The sequence below is a fragment of the Lepidothrix coronata genome, unplaced genomic scaffold (assembly GCF_001604755.1).
Source record: "Lepidothrix coronata isolate B3197 unplaced genomic scaffold, Lepidothrix_coronata-1.0 Scaffold15, whole genome shotgun sequence".
NCBI classification, from domain to species: domain Eukaryota; kingdom Metazoa; phylum Chordata; class Aves; order Passeriformes; family Pipridae; genus Lepidothrix; species Lepidothrix coronata.
In genome coordinates, this window is record NW_016690195.1 from 5586188 (window position 1) to 5608300 (window position 22113).

Sequence of the window (22113 nt, forward strand, 5' to 3'; positions counted from 1 at the left end):
CGGCCGGAAGGGGCGGGAGCGTCTCCCGGGTGACGGGGCCGAGATGGCGGCGCGCGAGGCGGCGGCGGAGCGGCGCGCGCCCGGCTGTGGATGAGGGGCGGCCGGAGGCTGCGGGAGCGGCCGCCTCGGCCCCTGGAGCCCCGCGCTCTGCGGCGAGGCCTCCCCGCCGGGGCAGGTGAGCGGGGAGGGTCGGTCTCGGTCCTGCGCCGCCGGGCGCCGCTTCCGCCTTGCCGGGCAGGGGCCCGGCCTGCGCGCCTTCGCGCCGCGGGGCAGAGCCGCCCTCGCGCTTCTGCCGGGCCCGCCGCCTCTGCCCGGCTGGTCCGGGCCCCGTCCGAGGAGGAGAGGGGGGAATCTCACGGACTGGGAAGAACGTGGAGCGACGGGCGAGCAGACAGGCAGCGTTTGGGGAACTGGGAGGCTTGGCACCCTGTGTCAAAGGGCGGGGGGCGCACGTCCTGTCAGAGCTGGCAGTGGGACGGCGCTGCTTGGGGTTACTTGGTCTGAAACTCTTCATTGTTCACGCTGGCCGGCAGGTTTCATAATAGGTAATGTGAAGGTTTCTTAGCACACTTATAAAGTCTTGGGAATCTCTAACAGATCACAGAAAAATTAAGTGCTACCATCTGGCTACAGTGCTTTCTTCAATAACACTAGAGCCTAGCCTGGTCGGGAGAACGGTGGGACACTGTTCCGTGGTCGTGAATTCACAGCGTAAGTGCCTTAGTTGCACTAACTAGAAACGTTACTTTCATTTAATGAGAAATAGCATAGCTTGCTGCTTTATAGCTCTCTGGCAATACAGATGTGCATTGCAGAAATTTCCTGTAGGCCGTCTTGTAGTGTACATTCATTGTAAATAGCTGGTGCTTGCTGAGACAGCATGCATTGCAAGGTAATTTTGTGGTAGTAACAATGAGAACGTGTTAATTTGTCTCTGGTGTTCCATGTAGTTACAGAAAATTTAAGTCCAGGGTGACAGATAATGACTGGAACAGAACTGGGGTCTCTTGAACTCTGGTTCTGTGTCTGACAACTTTTTCAGTGTTGCGAAGTGATTTACATGAGTTAGTGCATTATGTAAAAGACTTGTTGCAGAAGTTGTAGTGTAGTATCATGGGACTGTGTTACTTCAGTCTCTGTTCTGCATGGTTTTCAGAAGACAGCAGCATATGTAGGTAAGGAATTGTCAAAGAATGACTATGATCAGTCAGTGGACATAAACTTTCTATTTTAACTAATGTTGCCTTGAAGAGTAGAACTTATTCTAATTCAGAACAGAAAGCTTCAAGAGTCCACATTAACAAGATTCGAGCTATATTCAGTTTCTTGGAGAGGAAGGGGTGAGATGTGGTGGTATTACTATGGTAGTTTTATGGCTCTAGGAGTGACACGTTTAAAAAAGAGCTGAAACTCTGTATGTTTTATATCAGAGTGTTGGGTGTCTAGGAGTAACTTAGGAACTGCCTGCAGTCACAAATTTTTGTTGCCTTTAGTTAGAGAGACAAAATACTGTCTTGAATTTTGGTATCTTCTCCAGCTCTTAATAGTCTTGAAATCTCTTCCTGGATTTGAGCACCTTGGATGACTTTACCTGTGATTTATAGGAGCGAGCTGTCTTTCATCACAGCTACCTCAACTGCCTAGTTAGGATGCTTGCACTGAAAGTTGGAACTTTATTGCTGAAACAACAGTCCTTATTACAGAGATATAATTAGATAAAGGAGATGCCTTCTGATCTTCCCTTTGGGTTCTGCTCCTTTGTTTAATGGCATGGTAGCATGGCTTCGAGGTTCAGTCATGCTGTTTATCTACCCATTTATCAAAATCAGTGGTCAAGACTGTGGTAGGTTCTTTTTCCACCACATTCAGTGTTCCTAATATTATGTTTCTATATAAAGAGATGAAAAAACAAGCAAACAACCAAAGAAAAAACAAACACAGAAATCAACCAAGAAGAGGGAATTTGAACCTCTGATTAGGCTATAGAATCATGGTGGCTGTCTTTGAAATGCAGGAGATGCTGGTTGTGTCTGTTAGTACTTGACTGACTGCTGTTCCTGAATCATTATGTTGCTGTTTTCAAAATACAGAATGTCTGTAGCTCTTGTAATGTACATGATTTGCAGGAGGATTTGCGTGCTTGAAAACAGGGGTTTTAGCTCTATCTACTAATTTTCATGAAATTCTATCTCCCTATAAACCTGCTTGCTCATCATCAGATTGACGTGGCCACTCTACTTTTGTAAAATTTCATACAAAATAAACTTTTAAGAAATCCTGTCCTTGCCACTGAAACCTTGCTAGGTTTCTATCAGCTGTTCTAGTGAAAACATAAAAGCACCACTTAACCAGTATGGAGTTTTCGTGCTGACAAATGTAAACACTCAAGGCCATGTTAATCTTTTGTACTAGGAAATGAACTTCTCCTTTTACTTTAGAAGGGTGAGGCGTTTTTTGTGGCTCCTTATGTAAATATGTACGTGGAGGGGAACCTTTCAGTTTCAGACAAGTTATTTTTAATCTTGATTTAGAAGCCATACTTTGGCTATTTATCTAGCTGTGTTTAATATGGGTTAAAGTCACTGATTCCAAAGTGTCTTCATGTTTTCATTCTAGAGTCACAGATGAGCTGATGTGAAAGAAAATGTAATCAATTCACAAGGCACTAGTAATTCAAGGCAGAAATTGTCTTTCAAAGATGATATCTAAAGTAAGCTGCACAAATCAGTTGGCATGGTAGAAGAACAAAGGAGAGCAGGATAGGTGCTGTGTAATGAGTATTTTGGCATCTTTTTCACTGACAGTAGTAGACGAGTCCATTAGGAGAAAAAAAGTTTCTAAAGCAATTTTAGTGCCACAAAGTGACTTTATTTTAGAATTAAATTTTGTCTGTTGAAAAACTATTTAAGTGGTATTTGTGTGTACAGTTAGATATGAAAGAGGAAGTGCTTCTCCAGGTGACAGTGTGCTCATTGTGCAGTGATGGTGAGAACCTTGCTCATTGAACCATAGTTGACTAACCAGTCCATCTGAGGATGGTCTGCGCTGGCCACTTCTAGTGAAATCAGAGGTGCCAGGAGTTCTAATGAGGCCACTGCTGCAAGCTGAAAGCACTGTAAAAATGTTTCTGTTCAATAAACTTCTGAACTTTCCTTCCCTTCATTCTGTTTCCTTTATGGATCCATAAAATGTATAAGTTGCCTCATTCCTCTGGCTTGGCTCTAAAGTGTTTAACATCTTGCTGCTGCTATCCTTTAATCCTTTCTGTGTTCATCTTTATGTGAGCAGCTGCTGTGACGTTTTACCAGTGGAAGGCAGGATGAGCTGCACAAGTCAAACTCCATCGAAATTTGACATCGGTTACAAAATTGTTGAGTTGACCACTAGTATTAATTTAATTAGGATTCATGTCTTGATTTACTTGCTTATTTATGTCTGTTGTAAGGAAAGTTCATTTCACAGTAAGTCTGATAAATGTAACACATTAGAAGCAATTTCAATAGTGGGAGAAGGAAATCTCTATCCTATTTTATAAATTGGAAGCTGAGGCATGAGGTGTGATTTGCAGAAGGTTGCATCAGGCTAACAGACAACTTCTGAATTTTAGTCCAGTGTTTCACCTTTGCCTCTATCTGTTAAGAAATGTGTTAGGATTCTTGCTGCAGCACTGCCACTTAGTACTGTGTCTCTGTCATCCTGTGTCATAGTTGACTGCTGAGGCAGTTGTAGTTCCTTTTGGGATTGTTTATCAAGGAAAGGCTTAAAAGAAAAGGAAGACAATGTTGTGGCCCTGCCATTCATGAGAAAGGGAAGATACATGGCTGTGCTTCTTTCCACTGTCTGAGAAGGATGGACAAGAAAAGAATGAAAAGCTTGTTTCGCATAACAAGTTTAGTGTAACAGTATCAGGTGAATAAGACTTGCAGTGAACTGAGGAAAATTAGGGTTCTGTGTACATCTGTATTCATACAGCTACTTCAGAGCATTGCTTACCTTTGAGAAATTTAATTACCTTAAAAAAAATCCCAAACACAAAAAACTCCAACCCCAAAAGCCACAAAAGAAAACTCAAAACCTTTAACTTTTCGGGTAGTGCTGTCCTTAGAGCAACAATGCACGTTTCAAGTGCAGTTTCAGACACAGGGGACAATGCTTGACCTGTCCTTATCTTGAGACAATAATTGGGTCAAGATTGTGTTTTAAACAGCTTTTAGCATGTTGCTAAAATGAATGCAAATATACTGCTTCATATCTTAATTAGCAGTATAAAAACTAATGTCACTATGGTTACATGATAGCATATTGTTGCCGAAACTCTGGTTGTGCATCTGACAATTTCTAGTTTACAGAGCTTAATTGGGAAGACTGTAGTCAACACTTGGAGAAGAGGTAGACAAAACAGTGCCTACTGTCTTGAATCATAGAATTATTAAGGCTGGCAAAGACCTCCAAGACCATCAGGTTCCACCCTTGAAGGGCCTAGTTCTGCCACATTTGAAGTGAAATGCAGCTCTAACACAAATATGTTAAGTGGCTGTGTGTGTCTTATTGTAACTCTGAAATCTTTGTGTGACACAGAGAAAGTGGAGAGGCACTAGTTATCTGGTTGTTGTGGGGAATGACAATACCTGTTGAACCCTGCCAAACAAGCATGCTGGTGATATTGGATGTAGTCACTCATCTATAGGAATGACCTTGGAAATGGATTAAAATGGATTAACTTCTGGTGGCTAATTCTTGTCAGCATTGGATTTCACAAGCCTGCAAGCCAGACTTCTTGTGGATTCTGTTGGGTTTTTTTCAGTTGTTTAGCTTTATATTGAGAATAAATCTAAAATAGAGTATGCAGTTTAATAAAAGAAAAAATAGAGATGAGTTGAAAAACTGGGCTTATAAATATATATGCATACATATATACATACATATATATATATATATATATGTCATTGACACACCTGAAGGTTTTTTTTTGGTTTTAGTTTTGCTGTTAGCAACCTTCCTAGTCCCTTGACTTGCAGCATAAGTAATATTGAGTCTGCAGAGGTTTTTGAGTAATGGTTTCTTCCTAAAGCAACCTTTTCAATCAATAGTTTGGATGTGTTTTTTTTTAATTAAGCATCTGTCTGTACTGTCCAGTGTGGCAGTTAGGTAGTCTGAACAGGGAAAGATGGCTTTACTCTTTCAAATATTGAGTACTATTCTATGCCTTGTCTCCTGCCCTCCAAGCTGGTAGAAAAGTGAATTCTGCTAGAGTGGAGTGAGCTTCTAAACAAGCTTCCTTTCAGAAAAGGTATTCCTTTATTTTTATTTCAGCAGGTCACCTGCTCTTCATGGTAGGTAGATAGCTTCTAGTTATCTCTTCTAAAAATAGTATTTTCTTTCACCAATTCAGTGTTAGTTTACAATAATTTCTACCTGTAGAATAGAAAAATTTCCATCTAATTACTATCCACTCTGCTTTCATTAACTTCTGTTATTTCTGAATCCTTCAAATTCTTGACTGATGCATTCTTTGTCATCTAGATATTGTCAACATTGCTCATTGTGAAAGGTAAGGAAGTGCTTGAGCATGATATGAAATGATGGTCCAGTCTTTTAAACTAAAAGCTAAATGTCTTGGATGATATCTGCTCTTGCTTCTTTGTGGGAAGTCTGGCTGCTTCCTATTTCTGTCAGATGAAGAGCTGTTACGACCCGCCCCAGAAAAAGGGGAAGGGGGGGGGTAACTCAGGTTTTTATCAATAATTCCCTTGGGGTGGATTAAAGTGAAACGACACTAAATAATCAGTGTCTGAAAACAAAGTTTATTTTAACAATTTTGTATCAACAAGTATGCTAGCGTTTTGGGTGTTGTCATAAAACAATGCAACATAGAGATAACTTTTGGAGGGGGGAGAAACTGTTTAGGGGAGAGGAAAAACAGGATGAGAGTAAGGGAAAAGAGAAGCTGAGAGTGCAAAAGAAATGGATATAGTCACTGCCCACTGGATCCAGTGATGCTTGAGAGCAATGGTCTTGATTCACAGGCGGTGGGGGAGAAGGAGAACCCAAATTCCCAAAGTCACCAGTCAGTTTATATACCCTCAGCATGCTTTTGCACCTCCCCGGGATGAGGAGTTGTTTGCCTTTTTAGGGCTTAGCACTGGAGGGAGGGATGGGCCCAACTGCCCACCTGAGGTATCTTCTTGCCTTTTTAGGGCTTAGCCCATCTGAGGCATCTTCTTGCCTTTTTGGGCTTAGCACTGAGGATATGGGCTTAACTGTCCATCTGGCGTATCTCTGTGCCTTTTTAGGGCAAAAGTCAAAGCCTGCAAACTCCTGGAATGCATAAATCATTAACCATTTCAGTCTCTGACAAGAGCCAACCCACTACTGTATCAGGTTCTCTGTGTTTTTAAGTCTCCCATGAAATGAAATAAGACAACAGTAATGTTGAAGTAGAGTTGACACGTGTCCTATGAGGCCTTTCCCCTGAGCTACAGCTCGGCAGTGTGGTCTGTAATTTGGTGGTTACTTACTGACTTAACCTTCAACTTCGCAGTAAAAGGGCCTGTTTGTTTAAGAGCCACCCGGTATGATTTTTCAGTAGCAGAAATTCCTATTCTGGACTCTATGTGAAGCAATATTTCCAGTACTGTAATTACTGCAGTGTTTAATAGTAGTTACATTATGTAGCAAATGAGCACCAATAAAAATAAATCTATGCTCCGTGAAGCTCACAAATCCCATTATGTACCTTTTTAATAAAATCCTCAGGACAGTATTGGAGCAGCCTACCTAATGATCCACCTTCCTGACTCTTCCTAACTTAAAGCCTGGAGTATAAAAAGTGATTTAAATGCCATAGCATATTTGAAATCAAGCTGTCCTTCCATGGAATACTCATGGCCTGAGGAAAATGTCACAGGGCTGCCTTCTCTTCTCACCAGGAGGTATGTTAAATTTGCAACAGAAAATGTTGTTACAAGTGTAGATGTACATAATGAAAAGCTATTTGTGAAGCCTAACCTCTTATTCTTTACTCTGACATGTTCACCTGTAGAAGAGAGAAAAGGGATCCTTGAATTGCATCAGATTATTCTGAGTCAGTCTGTACCTATTGGAGGTGATCTGTTGGAATGATGTGGTATACTGAGTATAAATTCTCTAGATTATGAAATTGTCACTGAAAAATAGCTACCAACAGGAGTGGCCTCAGCCAAAGATTTTTTTTCTGGGCTGAGTTTGCTATCATGATCCAGTCTGGCATATAAAAACCCATAGATCTGGGGTCAACTGGTGCTATAGTGCACACAAATGAACAGTCTTTCTTTGATGATGATTTTTCAGTGACACTGATTCTAAAATAAACATTGTTTATTCTCATCATACATTTCTCTCAAAATTAAAAGTAAATTTAAACAGCCAATTTTGGGTTTTGACTTAATGGCTAAATTTATAATTTGTATATGCAAGACATGCTCAAGCAAGCATGAAGTTCTCTCTGATGCTTATTCTGTTCTTTCATTGCCAGTGTTCAGTGTGACTGGCAGTGTCTGAAACAGGTCAGCTGTGCCATCACTGCAACTGGTTGCCTGCATTCCCCTTTAAAAATGTCTTTAACTATGACTTTCTCTGTGATTACGTGCTGTCTCTTTAAAGGCCATATATATTAGATACCTTGTATTATTTACATCAGTGAAATGCTCTGATAGTAGGCAGGTAGCATCTTTGTTCCAGGTACCTCCTCTCTTTTCTTGCATTAATACAGTTTCACAGAATGCTCCTTGCTTAGCAGCAGCTAAGGTAGTTGGCTTTAAGAACTGTATAAAGATGTATAATCCTCTGCATCTAACTTTTTTCTTTTGCAGGAAGGGTTTCTCACCATGGCCATAACACAGTTTCGACTCTTTAAAGTCTGTACTTGCCTGGCAGCAGTGCTTTCTTTCGTTAAAAAGTTAATATGCAGGTAAACATGTCTTATTTAATTTGGTTGCATTTTCTTTTTCAACTACAGGTTCTTACACTTCTTTCCTTCTCCCAGCACCCACCCACCAATTTTCCCAATTCTGATTTTACTAACTGCAAAACAATCAAGACAGATGAAAACTAAGTCAAAGTAATTCTTTAATTTGCATATTCCTTCAGAGTTCCAAAAGTCTGTGTAGTGCGTTTGTGAGTGTATTTTGTTGTATGATAGCTGAATGAGGTTTTCTAAACAACTATGCTAGGGTTTTAAAATAGCCTTTTAAAACTATTCCATGACAAACTAGAAGAAAAGCTGTTCAGTTAATGGCAGCATCCACCCTGTCATCAGGCAGTTGGCTTTCACTATAAATGTAAGCAATTCTTATCCTGCTTTGCCAAAAAATGGTTGCCTGAGACTTCAGATTCTTCTCCCTGTTGAAGATTCTTTCAAAAGTTTGGAGGACAGTGATGGAAACTCAGGGAAACTGGTTTTTGGGTTTTTTTTATGGTGAATAATGACTTATTTTTTGGTTACTCTTGTAAGTCATACGTAGTGTTCTTTTGAGTTGTAGACCTGTGAATGCAGCATTGTAATACTTAGAAACATTGTCAAAACCCTCAAGAGTTACAGTTGTGTGGCAGTAGAGTTCAGTAGTACAGTAGCAGAGCACCTGAGGCAGATCTTGGCACTGTGCTGTCATGAACTACTGTGCTTCTTGCCACTCTTGAAGCACGTTGTTTTACATGAACAAATAGCAATCTGGAGAAATGCATTCTCCTCTTGTGTATGATGATGACAGCTTTGCCAGTGAGGTTAAAGCATATGCAGAGTATATAGTAGACCGAAAATAACTGTTTATTTCCTCTTTGCCTTTACTTGTTCCAAAAATAAGGGGAAGCTCTCAACTTGTTGGTGAATTCACGACAGATCTAGTGAAGCTTTAAAAAGATACATTTTAATGCTTCATACAACTATATAGATGTCAACGTTAGTTTGTGATTTGAATCCCAAATTAAATTAAGAATACTTCTGTTCAAGTTCTGAAAGAAGTCAAACCACTGAGTTGATAACTTCTATATTATATGGGCTGCTCATTTCTCTAAGTGTGTTTTTGTAAGCCGATAATTGCTTTGTAGATGTAATGACAGTATTTTCATAGTTTTTTCAAATTCTGAATGAACTAAAACCTTGAAATGAACAGCTGAGAAATTGCTTGGGAGTAAAAAAAATGTAGAAAACCTTTTATTTTGTGAATAGCATTTAGTTGAAGGAATGAAAATTTAAAATCTTTCACATAAGCAAGTCAGTGGATCAGATTAATTCAGTTCACTAACTACAGATGTTTCTCCTGTTTACTGTCAGCTGAAAAGTGTAGCTTGATAAATTTTGTGTTTTTGTAATGCATCCCTGCATATGAGTATGCCTGATAACCAGCAAATGTGATTTGATTAAATGTGCATCCTAATTCATTGGCTATGAGCTAGTACTTACTTAGATTATACAAGTACCTGTAGAGATTGTGCATCTTCCTAGTAAGCATAGAGCCTACACAGAGCATTAGTCATCTCTTTAGTGAAATCTTCTTTTGATAAACGACAGCCTGCCTGAATCCAGTTTCCAGGAAATAAAAGGTATAAGTATAAAAAGAGATGAAACGTCTATCTGTTTAAACTCTCTAGTTACTTCCTCCAACTGAGAAATGTGGATGTTGCTGATTAGTAAGGAGAAACAAAACCAAGAATTCTTGTGGCATTTGATATTCAGAGCAGTGATCAATATCTGTCTAATGATGGTTGTGAAGTAGCTCTTCCTATAAGCATCTTGTTCCCTATGTAGAAGTGGAGATACGTAGCCTTTCCTCAGTACTGCTCTGTGTAGCATATTCTTTCCCATGTTGTATGACAAAAGCTTTCCTCCTACCTTCACCCTTGTTAGTGTAATGATTTTGACTAGATGAATGTTTGTTACAAGCCATTCCATTGCTGGAATCTTCTAGTTCATATAAACAGAGAATACACGTAAGTGCAAAGCGATGGCTTAGAATAGTATTAAAGATGTGTATGTTGTACAGGTCTGAAGGAGGATGCTTCCAAGCTTGAGTTTCCTTTAGAGATGTCACCTAAGTCTAGTCAATCAGAAGTCTCTACCAGAAGTCTCTAATGTGTTTGAGGAAACAGTGTTTTCACCTTCCTTTACCCTTACACTCTGTTGCTTTGCAGCTTAAAGGAATAGTTTGTAAAGGGGCTAGAATGAATCATATTAAAGCTTGAAAATTTGATGATAGCACCTGATCTTTCCTAAGGAGGAATCTATTGGGCCTAAAGTAGAAAAAATACATCTAGTCACTTACCAGCATACAGAGAGGTGATATTACAAGCAATTCAGCTAGTCTGAGTAGATGGTAGTATGTTCTATAATACTGAAACTAATGGATAGAAACTACAAATTGAAGTTTCCCAGTTTTATTCTCGTCAGTAGTAAGAACCAAAACTTAACTTTTCCAAGCTGAATAAGGTCAATTACATGTCTCTTTTGCTACAGGAGCTTAAACTCTTTGGGGAAAACATGAGTGTAAGCTATAATTTCATTCTTTTGTGTTGTAAGGTTTTAAAATATAGTGAATGTCAGCTAAGAATATTTTAATTATTATTTTGATGTTTGAATACCGTCATTAAGTAAATATCTAGGTGGTTTATCTGCAATGCATTAGTGTTTGTTTTCAATTAAAATTATTTGATATAGTTGCTGAAATGCATTGAAACAGTATTGTTTTAGTAGAAGTATGAATTGAACAAAAGCTGTTGACTTGCATAATCTTGTATTAGATTTTGAAGGAGAAAGGACTTTAGAAGGGCTTTCAAATCAAGCAGCTCAGAAAGCGATTTGCTAGACACAGCTTAACATCCAAGACAAATAGAAAAATTTCTCAGTGTACAGCAGAAATGGTTCTTTGACAAATGTGTATCGCTAGTGCTTGCTTTATAAACACTGACAATCTAAAAATTGTAACTGACTTATGCAAATAATTGAGTTAGTTTGTCCATTTTCATATTTCTCAGAAGTGTGTCTCCTCTATTTCCACTGCAGTTAGAAAAATAAATTGCACTTCGAAATTCATGTGAACACCACTTTAAATTCATGATAAAATTCCTTTGCTTAGCGGACTTTTACAGGCAGTAGTTAATACTAAGGTAGTTGAAGCACTAAATGTTTTAGCCGTGACTATTTTCAGTAGTGCTGTTCTCAGACTTCCTTTTTGTTTTTTTTAAACTTAGTGCTCATGTTTTCAGAGCTTGGAGGAATCCTACATTTTTCTTTCAGGTCTGGAAGAGGGCGAAAGTTAAGTGGAGACCAAATAACTTTGCCAACCACAGTGGATTATTCATCTGTTCCTAAACAGGTAATTGTTAAAGTGGTAGGTGATTTAATAGATAATCTCTTAACAGAGTGATTATAGCAGTCCTACAACAGCATTGGTATATTTCCAAGAAAGATATAATACTATTATATATGCTGTATAATATTAAGTATATATCTTAGCAAGATATAAAAAGACAAGTTTTTACTTGCAGATAGTATTAACTTGTACCATATACTTCTATTCAGCCTGAAGTAGAAGACTGGTCTTCATGGGATGAAGATGCACCTACCAGTGTGAAGATTGAAGGTGGAAATGGTAATGTGGCTGCTCAGCAAAATCCTTTGGAACAAATGGAACCTGATTATTTCAAAGATATGACACCAACTATAAGAAAAACTCAAAAAGTAAGTATTGCACTTTCAACTATACTTATGAAGGGTTTTCCTTGCTTTAAAGTAGGCTGTAAGTAAATCAACTTATAGAATGTGCTTGTTAGTAAAATTAAGCTGACCTGTTGAAAGGAGAACAGATGCTTGTGTGTAGTCTAACATGTCCAGTTAAAAATGCTGACTTTGAGATTTTAACAAATGTGATGCTATTTCATGTGTACATCTTTAGTCTTAATGTTATTGGAAACTTAGGAATAATTTCATAGTCTGAAGGTTCTGGGAAGTATAGTGTGAGAACTCTCTAATAGTGGAACACTGCACTAAGATGCTTATGCTCATACCCTTCCATTATTTGAACAGAGACATTCCATGTCCTAGTCTACTGAAGTCTGAGGGAGCAGCACTGCAGTTTCAGAAAACAATGGTTACTTCTTTAATGAAGTTATATTGGGAGGCTGGAATTAGGGGACTGGTATTTCAAAATAGCTTGCTCTTCAAATATCTGTTTCTATTATGGAGACAAGACAAGGTCATATCTACAGGAGCATCAACACTGTAAATAGATGCTGATTGAACTTCTGGTAATTACAAGTTTTGTTTCTATGTGCAAATCTTTCAGCTGGTTACTTACAGGTCTTTGAGTCAGTTGGAAAACCTCACAACAAAGGCTGTCAAGTACTGGAACAAGTTTCTAGAGAGGTTGTGCAGGCTCAGTCTCTGAAAGTTTTCAAGCCCTAAGTGGATAAGCCCAGATGACTTTCATCAGCCTCTGAGCTGACAGTGCTTTGAGGAGGAGGTTGGATTACAGACCTTCTGAGGCACCCTCCAACCTGAATCTTCCTGTGGTCCTATGAACTGGAGGTGATACTGGTGTCAGTTTTCTGTACGTTCAGGATCTGCAGTATTCTGCAAACTAAATTCTTCTAATGAATGATTTTGATCTCCCAAAATCTGAGGGGCAGAGGAGAACTGAGGAGATTTCTCCTTTATATCTACAGACATTTTTTGCCTAATAGAATGACCTTCAGGTTCAGAACAAAACTGGAGAAGAGTCCATGCTGTTTGAGTACTGTATACTGGGTTTATTTTAAGTGTATCTCGGGATGACTGCATGCACTGTAAAGAATATTCCTGTTAACTTGGCCTACTTACTTAGATATGAATTTATGTTTGTATTCCATCATATGTTGCCTCAATATAAACCCCAAGATTTGAGGTAGAATCTACTCGTGTTGCCACTCATCTACACTCACCTATTTGGAAATGGAACTTCAGTCAAATAACAGAGTCTGTCGTTGCTAAATAACACTGTCTAGTCCTGTTTCCTTTCTTGCATTGATACAGTCAGTGGAACTGTGAATCTGCCTCATTGGGAAAAAGCAGAGACTTAAAGTGGGCAAAATGAGGTAACTTTATGACTTGAGGTCAAGACAAGGGAGGGAAACATGATCTTAGCAACCATGTTAAATTTCACAGAATCATAGAATCAGGCGAGATGGAAAAGACCTCTGAGATCATCAAGTCCAACCCTCGATCCAACACCACCGTGGTTACTAGACCATGGCACTAAGTGCCACATCCAGTCTCATCTTAAAAACCTCCAGGGATGGAGAATCCACCACCTCCCTGGGCAGCCCCTTCCAATGCCTGATTACCCTCTCTGTAAAGAATTTCTTCCTAATATCTAACCTAAACCTCCCTGGCACAGCTTAAGACCATGCCCTCTTGTCTTACTGATAGCTGCCTGGGAGAAGAGACCAACCCCCACCTGGCTACAATCTCCTTTTGGGTAGTTGTAGAGAGTGATGAGGTCTCTCCTGATCCTCCTCTTCTCCAGGCTAAATTTGCTAATACACCTTTTAGGAGAAGCACTAGTGCATGTTTTTCAGCCAAACCAGTCCAGTATGGAGCTTTACTAGATGGTATGATAGAGAATTACTTTGCAGCTATTGAAACTGTCTGCACAGATATGCTGTGAAAGTAGCTGAGAGAGCTCACACTGCAGTGCAGTGCAGCAGTGCAGACAGCACTACCCTCAAGGGTAGTATCTTACAGTGATCTATCACAGAAGCAGGATTTCTCCAAGGAATATGTCATGTAGTTGACAGCTTTTATGAGTTCTAGGAGATATTTGATCTGTAATTCTTTGTGCCCGTTCTCTGTCTTGATACAGTCATAGGTTTCCATGTGACTAAAGAAAGAGCTAATGTAGGGAGGGGGAGTTCTTGTCTTTTGCATTTAGCATCTTTCACTTATCGGTTCATTTAGCTGTACAGCTTCCAGGACCTGACCAGGTTTGAGACACAGTGTGGTGGTGTGTAGCTGTACCTTCACAGGCACAGAGTTAAATGATCACCAAGGAATCTGTGTCGTGCTTTGATTTACTACTTTTTGTTCCTGTTTTTGAATATTTTCAGATAGTTATTAAAAAACGAGAGCCTTTAAATTTTGGGATTCCAGAGGGAAACACAGGATTCTCTAGCAGATTAGCAGCTACACAAGATATTCCTTTTATTCACCAGTCTGTAAGTATGCTCTAAGTATCGATCTTGTATTTGATGGTTAAATGACTGTTCTGTAGGGGAAGGAATAGTCTATCTAAGGTATGCTTTGTGGGGAGTAAGAAGAATACTTGTGGAATAATGTAAATTGTTTTAAAATTGAGTCTTTGATTCAAAGAATGAAGTAGTTAGTCTAGTTTTAACTAATATATTCTACTGAGAAACTTGACAGAGAAAAAGGTACTTCTCTGCTTGCAAATCTGCTAAAGCAATGACCTATAGGGCTTTTTTGGTTCTACCTAGTAAGTTACTAACAAAAGAGTGGATGGCTTTTTTGAAAGCCTCCTGTGTTGCCTTTATTTTATTATCTTGGACCCAGTTTTAACTTTCTACTTTTCCCTTTCTGTAGGGATTGTCTTCTAACAGTCTCCTAATTTTTGCTTTTTAGCCTTTGAAAACATAGTCTAGTTACCTATCAGCATGACTATTTAGCAGGAGATGCTTTCCCTCCCTTGCCCTTTGCTGTCTTTAACAGTGCTTCTGCTTTAATTAGCAAAGTGCAAAAAGGGTCTAGGCAGGAAGCCGTACAGGATGGTTGTACCACCTCCCTGCACTGTCCATAATGAAAATAGTTCAGGAAAGGACTTCTAGTGAGTAAAAGTATCACTCAGCTGATATTGGGCATACTAACATATGGATATACATGTTGGTTTGTCCATGCGGCTTCCAGAAATCTTCTACATTATCTACTTATTTAATCTGCTCAATTTATCTTCCTCTTCCCAAAAATGCACTCCAGTACTTCCTTCCTGCCTTTGTCCAAAAACCCCTTTGACAACTGGAAAACCTCACTATTACAGCAGGAAAAAAGGCAATAATAGACAATAATTAATAGACAATAAGTTGAGAAGCACTGCCATATCTTAAATACTTCTGTAAATCTTAAGCACTAAGGTTAAAAATAGATATTAAGGAAACTTTCCTGTCTCTACATCCAGGAACCACACCGATGTTTTTTCTTTTTCCATGTGCTTAGAGCTTCTCTTTTGTTTCAGCCTGAACTGGGAGACTTGGATACTTGGCAAGAAAATACTAATGCCTGGGAAGAAGAGGAAGATGCTGCCTGGCAGGCAGAAGAAGTTCTTAGGTAAGTGAAATTGATGTGACACATGTGAAAGAGTCAAATTCGTTTGCTTATTTAACACCTTTCTGGTAAGTGCTAAGAATTGTTAAACACTTCTTAATACAAATTATTTTTGTGCATCTAATCTCTATGTAACTGGCAGTTGACAGAGGACATTTTGGATTTAATCAGTTTAGTGGATGAGATAGTAGGGGAAATCCAAGAATCAGTGGAACATCGGAACAACACATTAACACATGCACATGTGCACTAAAAACCAGCCCAATGATGCCTCACCAATCCCAGTGACTTATTATGTGCAAATAACAGGTTTCAACTTGGTTAAGTAAAATACCACTTGATGTCCTTATAAAAAGGATCATAACCATGTGCTTAAAGTAAAAGTAGTTCAGGATAAAAGACGAAGTACTAAGTATATTCTTGGAATCCCTATAAGAGCTATGCTTTTCTAGCCAGCTTAACTAAACTAGCTGATAAGGCTGAATGTAAAATCAAAGTCTTGCACAAAGTTAGAGTGAATACTTCATCTATTCTGTCTATGTTCTTTTTTTCCCTTTTAAGAATGCATAGAAGGAGTATGGAGGTTAAAGAGGTGCAAATTGAGTTTAAGTTAATCACACACAATGATTTCACTTTGCAGTGACTTAGGGTTTTATCAAACTTTTATTGGTTGCTTCATCATCAGGTAACCAGCCTCAGATAGCTGCAGCTTCCTAGACTGTTCCCATTTTACTCACAATATCACAAGTACATGGCTTCAGTGGTCCAGTAGTGATAATAAAGTGAAATAAAGACGTGATATATTAAAAAAATCATTCTAGAACTGTGAATCTTTAAAGGAAAAAAGATAATTTCTGGAAAAAAAATTCCAATGAACTATTTATTTTAATGTTTTGAAAAACTTATTTTTTTCAGTCTGTGGAATAAGATGAGGGAATTCACCAGCACACTTTCAATGCAATATTCTTAATTGTTTCTGTTTAATGTCTCTGTTAGCCTTGGTCTACAGCAGCTTAACATGTGAGAAAAAGATTGTACTGCAAATATTCTTGTAAACTTAAGCATTTATGTGTACATTCTGGTCAATATATGTTTTTTTTTTAACTTCAGTACTGTTTCAGTCTTGTCTTTTGGTAATGCATAACAGAAGTACAAGCTTTGTGATATGAGTGATGTGTCTTTGGGCTGGTTTTGTTCCAAGGATAGTAGTTTTTTCCATAAAAAATAACAATAGGCTCAGTAAGGTCTTTAATCTCTGAAGTGCAGCCTACTGGGACTTAAATGAATGACAATGAAAAATGCTGCTCTTTTTGAGCTGAGAAGTAAAACAACTACTTTTGCTAACTGCAGAGGCTGCATAGTACTTTACTTAACCCTTGCCACATTTCATTACAGATGTTTTTAGGACTATCAAAAGTAGCATTCAAACTTTCAGAAGCAGGGGCTTGTCCTATACAAATTAGCTACTAAAATGATCTGGTGTATGTATATGCCAGTTTGTCTCTGGCGTGTAAAATTTGTGCAGTGGATATTTCCAGGATGGTCAAAGGTATATTGTCTGCCAACTGTCAGGTTTGTGCTCTAGAATACTTAGGAAGAGAGATCTCTTATGTGGCAATAGCAGTGGGATTTTCCCTAAACCTTCATTTTTCAAAGTGTCATGTTATTTGGTTGAAGCTATTATAAAGATTTCAGCCCATCTTTACTACTGAAAGGCTTCAGCTCAAGTTATTAATTTTGATGAAATTCCTTCCTGGCCCCACTAAAAAGTATCAAACTTTACTTTTTATAGAAGGGATGTGCATGTGTCTAAATATTTCCAGTAGCTAGAACATGATTGGAACTGTAGCTGTCTCTGTGGCATACCACTTGGTTACCTCAGTACAACTGGTCATTGTGTAAGCTGTATCCCAGCTGTGTGAAGTAAAACCTTTGTTTTATTCATGACATGCAAATGGCAATGTTTATCTGTAAATGAGCGAAGTGCCAGCTGATTTTTAGCAAGATTGATAGGAAATACCTGCTGGGTTTACACTTTCTCTTTCAGTAGACATCTGTGATATATTTAACATCTGATATTAATGTAAAACTTTAGTATAGTACTTGACAGGCCTGGCTCTGTTTTTGACGGACTGTAATAAGGAAGTGGTATGGAGTCTACTCTTAATGCTGGTCTGCAAAATGATCTGAAGATCCCATGGCCTCTCTGGTGACTCAGTGCACAAGGATAACAGTTGAAAGAAGTGTGTGTAAGATGCTACTAAATGGAGGAGAGAGTCCTCCTAACATTCCAGAGTGTTAGTGCTGACTGTACTCCAGTGGTGCTTTTTGAGAATAAAATGAGTGTGCAGAAAAAGTAAAGGTCTCCCTCAGCTAGCTGTGTCTGGGTACCTGTTGGTGCTCAGTTAGTGTTTAGAAATATCTTAAGACTAGAATAACTTTTGTGTAGTAATGGAGTGCTGATCAATCATGGAAAAATGGGCTGTGGCTTGCGAAATAGCAGAGAAGACTGTATCCTGTGGCCTCTCTGGTGACTCAGTGCATAAACATAACAGTTGAAATAAGCATGTACAGTAAGCCAAATGCTCTCTGCAAAGCATGCAGAAAGGCAGTGCTGAGGATTAGGCTACTAGTGCCTGAGAACTTCCTGTAGTCTCTTTTTTTCCCCACTATCCAGCAGGTTCTGGGCTGGGATACATTAAAATTTTCCAGTGATGGATGAATCAGTGTAGCAGATGATAAACTGGATTTTCAGTTATTTGAGTCAGTTGGAATTTGTCTGCAAATTTTAGATACCTGTCTACAACTTAAAACTTTCTATTAGCAATGAAGACTTTTTCCCAGTGGGAACAGTTAAGCTCGTGCATTTTTAGTTTATAGTAGCTATTTGTATTTTCGGGTGACCCGTTGCTCTGTCCGAGGTGACATGAAAGGTCTCTCTCATTTGGGTGTAACCGAATACAATTTCTTGGCCCGTAGAGGGCGCGGAGGCGCCGCTGTGTCATCACAGGGAAAGAAACCGGAGCTGCCGTGATCAGTGGCATTGCTTAATGCACACCTCATGTGGCTTTTTGAAACTACTGTCTCTACATATTGGCCGGTGCGCAAAGCACTTCTTCCCCTCTGCATCAGTTCAGAGGTGTGGGGAATATAAGAAAATTTGCTACTGTAAAGTGACAAATATTATTACTCTGTGTATGCTCGACTGACAGCACTGTCAACTGTCCAGCTTTCAGGTACAAGGTAAATAGTACCTCAAAAACCCCAAAACTTTTGAGTTACTGTTAACTTGGGAGGTAGATCCTGATGTGAATGACTATTTTCATTCTTCCATGACTGACAGCAGAGCAGCTTAGTAGAGTATAGGAAAACTTCTAGCCATTAATAATCAATCAAGGGAAACAAGGTATTAAATAAGTGCAGTCTGTCTCCTGTTCAATACAAAGATAATATGTAGACTTTGTACCTCAAATATTTCCAAGTTTTGTGTGCCCAGTTTGTCCATAGTTGGAATCTACCAGAGAAGGTTGCTTCAGGTGATGATACTTTTTAGCTCTATATGTTTTACACACCTAAGTGGATGTGCTCAGGTAATGTAGATACATTTAAATTTAACTCCCTCATCAGTTAGAATTCTTTATTCTCTTTTAATAAGCAGTTCTTTATTCTTACTAAAACTGTGTTAAATTTCACCTTTTCAAGTTAATGAAGCTTCATTTTTAAAGTCCTCTTGCAAGCAATTTAGGAATTTTTTCCATATCTAATAAACTGAATCCAAAGCAGGAGTGACTTACTTAGATAATACTGGAGAGAGCTCCAATGTGTCACTTGGAGTATGGATCCAGTTGTTGGTCCTGCACCACTCAGTAATGTGTTCTAGCTGAAGCAGGGGAATAAAATGAGTGAATTTTTCTGGTGTTCTTTCTTTCTTTGCTGTAGTCAGCTATGTATTTGTTGGAATTGCAAGACAGATTCTTTGAGCTAAGAGAGTGATGTCTGGAGTTTTATAACAATTATAATAATGCTAAAAGGATACCCAACTGAAGACTTACTATTTTTTTTTATTTCCATAAAGACTATTGTTTATATTTGTAGCAGACAATAGTGTACAATACAGATCCTCAACTCCTGATGGGGAGTATTGGAAGTTACCATCTCATCTGATCATGACAAAAATGTTTGCAGTACTTGCATTACAAAAGGGGTCACTACTGATGCTTCTGCTGAGGGAAAGGGGGGACACAAATCACTGTTCTAGACAAGTCAAAGTGGTTTGGTCTGAATTTGAAAAGATGGGTGCTCTTGCTACTGAAAGCATTACATAGATTTTTATTTTTTGCATTAGCCCTTATAACTGTCCTAAACTCTCACTGATTCACTTTGAGAATTTAGTGGCTTTTAGATTACTAAATAATTGAACAAATATTACTGCCTAAGACCAAATTGGATGAGGTTGGATATTAGAAAAAAGTTTTCACCCAGAGGGTGGTTGGGCACTGGAACAGGCTCCCCAGGAAAGTGATCACAACACCAAGCCTGACAGAGTTCAAGAAGCATTTGGACAATACTCTCAGGCACAGGGTGTAACTCTTGGTGGTGTCCTGTGCAGGGTCAGGAGCTGGACTTTGGCGATCCTTGTGGGTCCCTTCCAACTCAGGGTATTTTATGATTTTAGGTTAATTTGAAAAGAGGACTTCAGCACCATAAAAGAGTAATTGTTCTGAGTCTAACAACAGTAGACTGAAGCTCTGTTTTTATTAGTTATAATAAACTATATATTGACAGAAACTTAAGGTATGAAGTCCTTATCCATAATGAAAATTGGATTCCTGTTATTTAGCGGTTCATGTTTTCTTTAATTGCAGACAACAGAAGATAGCAGAAAGGGAAAAAAGAGCAGCAGAACAACAGCGAAAGAAAATGGAGAAAGAGGCACAAAGGCTAATGAAAAAGGAACAAAACAAAATTGGTGTGAAACTGTCCTAACAGAAACCAAACATCAATGGCAGTGCTGGTGAAAAGAAAATTTCAACTTTACAACATACATATGGGTATTGATTTAACTATTTATAGGACTTCAGCGCAGTGCTTGGTTTCAGTGCATTCTTCAGATCATCTCGGAAGCCAGGACTTTCCCAAAATATCTTGAACTACTAGTACATGGTTCTTAAAGGAGAAAAACCCCGCAGAAAATCATGCCTTGATGGAATGTTTCCTGCAATAGTTCTATTCCAGCACCATTCCTTGGAGCAAAAGTGATTGACAAGGACGTTGATTGAAAAACACTTAATGAACAGCTTAAGCCTAGGGAAAAGAATGTAAATATTGAGTGGTGGGAAATCTACTGTATTGTCTGTGCTTACCTGAAACATGTAATTAAACAGTTTTAAAGAACCCTTTGCTTCCTACCTGATAAAAAATGTCTGCTTTTGCCTTTTTATCAATGTATTTATAAACATTTCACAGTTTTTCATGGGAGATCATATTGACCTGTGCAGGAGAAAATAACTTGTTATGGATGGCCTGCAACTCAGAGTGTGCTCCTGGTAGGTTATGCAACAGTAGAGCACAAGTTACAGCTGAACACTAAAAGTGGATTTCTTGTCACTGTCACTTGCAGCTTCCTGTGCTCCCTTGTTCATTTACATGTGACAATGCAATGGCTACCAGCAGTGGCATCAATATACAAGAGTGGTGCACCTTTTTTATAAAGGCTGATGTGAATGTAAGGGAGTGTTTTAAACACTTGTGTTGGTAAATTTGTATTTCTGGCAGAAATTCTTATACTTCCTACATTAAGGAAAAAAATCTTCACCCCTTACACTCATTGCATAGGTAGTGTAGTTGAGAAAAAAAATCATGTCCTGCTGTTAAAAATGCTAGTGTGAAAGTTCAATTACAAGCACTTCAAATTCCATTTTTTTGTACACTTACTGTATGTATTTACAGTAGAATTCCCGGGTAAAGTATGCATGGTAAATGTGCAGCAGAAGGCAACAGTGCTTTAGTGAAGAAGAGAAGTTCAATGTCTGCTGGAAAGAAGTGTGTAGGAGGAGGGGGCTCTGTGTCCAGCCCAGTACTTTGGTGGATGCCTTTTCCACTGTTGTGCAGATACTACTATCCTGAATTCATGGGTTGTATGGATTACTTACCTTGTGATAGAGGAGTGAAGTTAGCACATTCTGTGCCTGAGAATTTTTTCCTGTGCCTGCAGGGAACAGTGAAGTTCTAAGAGAATGGGAAGGGATAGGGGGCCATGTGACTAGATCTTACCTGCCTAGACAAATAGAATTTTTAACTAAGTTGTAGTGGGTTCTGGCACAAGTTTTGCTTAAGAAATAAGTGATTGAGAAAACAAGATAGTAAGAATTACTTTTAATGGCCTCAGTCATGGAGAAAAGTTTTCAAAAATGTTTTGTATGCTTGTCATGTAGCTTTAAATCTTGCACAAGTTGAGTGATTTGACAGCAATTTTCAGATGTTAAATTTTAGAATATATTTAGAAGGCAACACTGCTGTGCGTATTTTCTGCACAAGTGTTCTGGCTGGAGTAGAATGAGTTACTTCAATGCAGACTAAACAGCAGTATGGCAAGTAAATCTGCTCCCACTACACACCTCCAAAGTATTTGACAGTGGATAGGAGATGAGGAAGTTTATGAATAAACTTCAGTAACGATCTGTGTTTGTCCTTTTAAGACCACTGAAGAAGCAAGGAGGTACCAGTCATAATTCTTTCACTATTGCTGACACAGGGCAAGAAAACTGACT

General features: G+C 38.8%; 1 protein-coding gene across 4 annotated transcripts; it reads left to right on the forward strand.

Moving 5' to 3' along the window:
• Positions 1–6: 6 nt before the first annotated feature.
• Positions 7–20756, forward strand: EBAG9 (estrogen receptor binding site associated, antigen, 9). Of its 4 annotated transcripts, none has more exons than XM_017806421.1 (8): positions 35–175; positions 6757–6932; positions 7851–7948; positions 11224–11348; positions 11555–11713; positions 14116–14223; positions 15255–15346; positions 20209–20756. In XM_017806421.1, exons 4-8 carry the CDS (start codon positions 11229–11231, stop codon positions 20327–20329), a joined length of 600 nt encoding a protein of 199 aa, XP_017661910.1. In that variant the 5' UTR covers positions 35–175; positions 6757–6932; positions 7851–7948; positions 11224–11228; the 3' UTR covers positions 20330–20756. The 4 variants fall into 4 exon arrangements, with proteins under 4 accessions (XP_017661909.1, XP_017661910.1, XP_017661907.1 ...); XM_017806418.1 differs by having other exon boundaries at positions 83–175; positions 11270–11348; XM_017806419.1 differs by lacking the exon at positions 35–175 and adding an exon at positions 431–545 and having other exon boundaries at positions 11270–11348.
• The last annotated feature ends 1357 nt before the right edge of the window (positions 20757–22113 follow it).